Source organism: Eubalaena glacialis, chromosome 13 (assembly GCF_028564815.1).
Source record: "Eubalaena glacialis isolate mEubGla1 chromosome 13, mEubGla1.1.hap2.+ XY, whole genome shotgun sequence".
NCBI classification, from domain to species: domain Eukaryota; kingdom Metazoa; phylum Chordata; class Mammalia; order Artiodactyla; family Balaenidae; genus Eubalaena; species Eubalaena glacialis.
Genome location: NC_083728.1, coordinates 93,963,432 through 93,968,769, shown reverse-complemented (window position 1 = coordinate 93,968,769; position 5,338 = coordinate 93,963,432). Strand labels below are relative to the sequence as shown.

The 5,338-nt window shown below is 54.2% G+C and overlaps 1 protein-coding gene across 1 annotated transcript; it reads right to left on the bottom strand.

Annotated features, from left to right (window-relative positions):
• Positions 1-218: 218 nt before the first annotated feature.
• On the bottom strand, positions 219-2,114 carry PSMG3 (proteasome assembly chaperone 3). The gene is made up of 3 exons (XM_061208797.1): positions 1,704-2,114; positions 1,272-1,509; positions 219-714 (listed from the first exon to the last, which is right to left on the bottom strand). The coding sequence occupies exons 2-3, from the start codon at positions 1,485-1,487 to the stop codon at positions 562-564; spliced, it is 369 nt and encodes a 122-aa protein (XP_061064780.1). The 5' UTR covers positions 1,488-1,509; positions 1,704-2,114; the 3' UTR covers positions 219-561.
• Between the last annotated feature and the right edge of the window lie 3,224 nt (positions 2,115-5,338).

Sequence of the window (5,338 nt, the reverse complement as noted above, 5' to 3'; positions counted from 1 at the left end):
CCTCGAGCAGTGTCTGTGGAACGGAAGGCTCAGAGAAGTCACAGGAAGAGAGGCAGGATGAGGGCGCCAGCAAAGCCGGCTCCTGGGAGCCGTCCCACCGTGTGAACCTCAGGCCGAGTTTTCACCAAACGGGCTTTCCTCCCCCCTATGGTTCACTACAGTGAACATACACTGTGTGCCTGAAGTTTGGCAGCGTTGTTAAGAAGGACAGTGAAGTATTTTGGGATGCGCATTTACTTTTAATAAAAAAAAAATTTCCCCCAACAATTCATCTGCACACTGAGGGCCATGACTCGTTCCGTCAATTCTCAACCATGTGCAGCTGTGTGGACCCAGGGAGGCCCGCTCACAACGCCCCAGGACACGTTCCACGCCCTCCCTCCACAGGTGAGGTCAGCCCCCAAACCAAAGTCGGCCCGAGACGTGCATGTTTCTTCCAGCTTCAAGGACCAAAGCCAGATAAAGCCCCTCCTTCTGACTGAGGGAGGGTCTTCAAATCCTTGAGAGGGTGTCTGAGTCGCCATGTGGCCCTGCTGGACAGCAGGGGTGGTTACTCCGCGGTCACCACACCTGGCACGTCCGGATCTCCTCCTTCAAGGCCGTCACCCCCTCCAGGCTCTTGTCCTTCACGGCTAGGGCGAGAAGGACTGCTCTGTTGCCAGCTTCCTGAGACACAAACGCCACCAGATTCTTGGCGAAGACATGGATGAGAGGCTGGCGAAGGCAAGGAGAGACCACTTTAACTGCAAGAAACCTGTTTTCTTCTTAATGCCTTCACTGAGTACCCCTGAGGGACCCAGAAGGGCTTCCCACACCACCATTAAAGCACCACCCGGTAAGTCCAGCGCGACAGTGATTCAGATTCAATGAGACTCTCCAGACACTCCAGTCTGAAACACACTGGTAAGGAGCATCATTAGATTTGCCTCCTCAGTGCCTTCTGGCTCCTGTCTCTTCCAGCTGTCTTTACTCTGGAAGGACCCATGTGGGTCTGCAGAGGGAAACCCTGTCAAATGTCACAGGTGATCTTTCCTGAGCGGAGTAGGCACTCATCACCATAACGTGCTATGACAGGGTCAAAATGAGGGGAGGCCTGCATTACAGAATCAACTCCTCCCGGAGCAGCAGCCACCAAGGGCAGGCAGTTGCCCTCAAATGCACGGAGGCTCCGGAAAATGCTGTCTGGGGCTGGAAGCGGGTCTCGCCTACCAGATGCTCCACATCTGTACAGACAAATTACAGGCACGGGGAGCCCTTCCCAACCACTTTACCTCGTCCTGCCCGAGAAGAACTTTAGTGGTCAGCACGGGCTTGCCGACGTCACTGGTCACATTGCTGGGTTCCAGGGAGACCAGGGTACCCATCTTCCCGAACTGGGTCACCACCACCAGGATGTGAGTGCTGAAGGCTGTACAGACCACCTGGGTGGGGACCCCACACACCACTGCAGTCTTCTCTTTCGATATCACCAATGGCTTACCTTCCATAGCTGGGACTGCTCGATGGCACCTTCAGTTTACGTTAAAATGATAGGAAAAAAAAAAGTCAATCGATCAATGGCAGGTAGCCCTGAGGCTCCAAGAATAAGCATTACTGGGCATTAAAACAGAAACACAAGTAGCCCCATTCAAAAGCCTGTGCCTGTTCATCCATACAGGCTTCATTCGCCCGGAACTTTCTGGATCCCTTGACTAAACACATACGTATATACAGACAGGCGGGACGTCAAAATACGCTTTCGCCTCTGGAGGCAGGTGAGGACTCCCCTTCCCCACGCGTCGGCCCCCGCCGTCCTGCATCACTGTGACCCCCACCGCATCCCAACGGCTCTCATTTGAGTCTTGGGGGCCTGTCATGCCATCGCGCGCGGGTGGGGGGGAAGTCAGCGCCGCGGGTGCAGAAACCCGGCGGAGCGGGTGGCGGCGCCCGCGTCGCCCGTCTAGTGCGCCCACTGAGGTTTCGTTTTCTGCGTTTGGGGAAACCATCGGTCCCACGGGAGAAGCGGCACCCCCACCAAGGCGGAGGGCAGAGGGCGGCTGGAGCCGCCCGGGGCCCGTGGGGACGCCCACCCTCTCCGCCCCCGTCCGGCCCTGCCGGATCCCCAGCAACCCCGCCGCCCGCCATGCTGCCCGCGCTCACCGCGCCGCGCCCGGAAGTGACGCGCGTGGGCAATGCAGGCCCGCCCCCCGACAAACCCCGCCCTTCGAGCCGCAGGCCTGCGCGCTCGCTCCGCCGCCCCCCCGGAAGTGCAGCCCGCAGGGCTTCCGGTCCCGCCGGCGGCTTCCGGGCCCATCAGCGGCTTCCGGGCCCGGGGCTGCAGGGTTCCGTGCTGCCGGGCAGGGACGGGCCCGGCGCCGTGTTTGCGGGAAGGAGCCGCACTCCCCCCCCGCCGCCGCCCAACCTGCAGGCCTGTGGCTTCTCCAGAAGGGGGTCCTCGGGCCTTCCTGCCGGGGACCCTGCAGCTCTTTGGTTGGGGAACCTCAGGAGTGGGGTCTCGGGCCCCTTGGCCGTGGGCTCCAGGACCGTCACAGAAGCACAGGGAGCTGAGAGAGAAAAGCAGGGCCGGAGGGCAGTTAAAGCGCTGAAAACACTCCACTCAGGACCGTTGACATAGGGCACAAGAGACCTCAGTGTGGGACCCACCGGGCTCATCCCCAAATACCGTGTGGACTGAAAAAACAATGCACGACCTAAAAGTTGAGAGTTATGTTTTATTCGGTGGACAAAACTGAGGACTTAAGCCCTGGACACAGCATCTCAGTTAACTCAGGGACTGTTCTGAAGAGGTAAGGGAGGATCCAGGATACATAGGGGCTTTTACAACAAACACCGGGTAGTCGGAACGTCAGAAGACACTGTTCATTGAAGAAAACCAGACACCTCGAGTTAAGGAGTTTAGTGCTTTTCTGTGTATGGGAAGATGCCAGAGCCTGGGCTCACTGAAATCATTCCTTTGACGTGCACCTCAGCTCTCTGGGGCCAGTATCCTTTGCTTTCCATCCTGAGGAGTCCCCTCAGGGTGCAACGTCCGCGGGCTGTAACGGGATGGCTTGTAGGTTGCAACATCCTTTGTTTACTGTTATGGCAGGTGACGTTTTTCACTTAAAACCGCAAGGGCCAGTGGGAATTTACAGCCAAGGAGCAGCGTTAGGTCAGTGGGTGGGAAATTACTAAGAGGAAACATCAGGGGTTGGGGGTTTCTAGCCAAGGAAACCTAGCAGGATTCTTGCTGAAGGCAGGCCGGGGTGGTATCAAATCGCCTGGGGGTCGGTGGGCGATGAGGAACTGATCAGACCTGGGGGGGGAGGGTATCAGATATGAAGGATGGTGGGGGCAGTTCTTGCTAAAATTGGAAAATGCAGAAGTCCAAAAAGTGGAGGCCTGGTTGAGAAAGAGTTCAGGGAGTAGAGTTTGGTGTAGGAGAGAATCTTTGTCAGCGTCCTGTGCCTGGCGGTAACAAAGGCTTTTTAACTGCTCTAGGCAGTGCCAGGGGCCTCTGCCCTCAGAAGCCCATCTAGGATATCCTCCAATGTCCAAGGGCATAATAAGAATAGCTAGCATTTATTTGGCACTTACTATGTGCCAGGCGTTGTTCTAAGTGCTTTCTTTTTTTTTTTTTAATTTATTTATTTTATTTATTTATATTTGGGGCTGCGTTGGGTCTTCCTTGCTGTGCACAGGCTTTCTCTAGTTGCGGCGAGCGGGGGCTACTCTTCGTTGCGGTGCGTGGGCTTCTCATCGTGGTGGCTCCTCGTTGCGGAGCACGGGCTCTAGACGTGGGCTTCAGTAGTTACAGCATGCGGGCTCAGTAGTTGTGGCTCGCGGGCTCAGTAGTTGTGGCTCACGGGTTCTAGAGCGCAGGCTCAGTAGTTGTGGCGCACGGGCTTAGTTGCTCTGGGGCATGTGGGATCTTCCCGGACCAGGGCTCGAACCTGTGTCCCCTGCATTGGCAGGCGGATTCTTAACCACTTCGCCACCAGGGAAGCCCCTCAGTGCTTTCTCTATAGTAACTCATTTAATCTTAACATCCCCATTAAGTAGAGTTGTTATTATCCCGGTTTTATAGACCAGATGTTCAGGTTCAAAGAACTTGCCCAAGGTCACAAAGCTGATAAGGGCTGGATCTGGGCTTCGGACCTTTACCCTTAATTACTGGTCTCGCACGCAGCTCGCATGCCCGGGTAAAGGGGAAGACGAGGGACAGTGCTGCCCTGTAGCGGGATGATTTCTGGTTCCTCCCAGGGATTCTGAGAGCCCCCCCGGCCCCCCGCATACCTTCCCTTTCTGCATGTTGGAAGTGGTGTTGGCAGGGTGGGGAGTCTTGTCTGATGCTGCAGTAATTTGAGCCTTGAGCCTCTTCCTGAGGGGATGAACACCCTTCAAAACCGCACACTCAGAAGGCTTTCTCTCCGGCTCCCTGACAGGCCCGTCAGGGCACATTCTACCCCACCCCCAGCCTGGTCTGTCCACATCACTTAGCCCCTTAGGAAGCTTTGGGACCCCTCACGTCCTTACCGCCTTTTCTCATGATGTAATGGCTCCTTGTACAATCCAAGTTAAGTCAAATGAAGCATGCTCATTCCACAGTGATTTCTGGTGGCCTAAAAGAAAAAGGCATGTCTACAAGACATTATCAAAATAGACATAAAAATCAAGAGGAAACTTGTTTTTGAGCTTTCTTGCAGCCAGTTCACAGTGGGAAAGGTTGTGAGTTTCGTGGTTCCAATACTCAAAAAGGAGGAAACATATCAGTTTCTCAGGAGAGTCTAATTTTTTGTTGGTTCTAAATTTAAACACACATCCACCCCACACACACCCCAAAAGCCAATTGCCAATGTATTGCCATGTGAAACCTCTAAAAGGTTCATTTACTTTTATTCACCAATTCATGCATTCTCTCTCTGTAGGCAGATTGGTACAAGAAATCTGACCCTCCCCACACCAAAAACAAAAACAAAAACAAAAACAACCCTAAGTCTGAAATAAGCTTATCACTTTTATAAAAGAGATGTTGGAAGAACAAAGTGGATGACGTTTTGATGACACTGGCTGTTTTTTGGTCTAGATCTTCGATAAAGACTAAGTTTGGAGGAAACGAGGTGCGAAGGCTGTCCTCGGGTGAGGTGGAGGCAGTCCAGGGAGGAGGCTTCTTGGTGGCCTGAGTGGATGTGTGGGCAGAACTTACACACAATAGTGGGGGAGGTGCTCACTGCCTGCCACTGACCGTTCTCCAGTGCAAGATGGAAATCGAACTGGAAAGAAAGATCCCATAAGTGAATTCACTTAAAATGGGAATCAAATAGTAATGATGTCAATGGTGGGGCAGAAGATTTTGAGA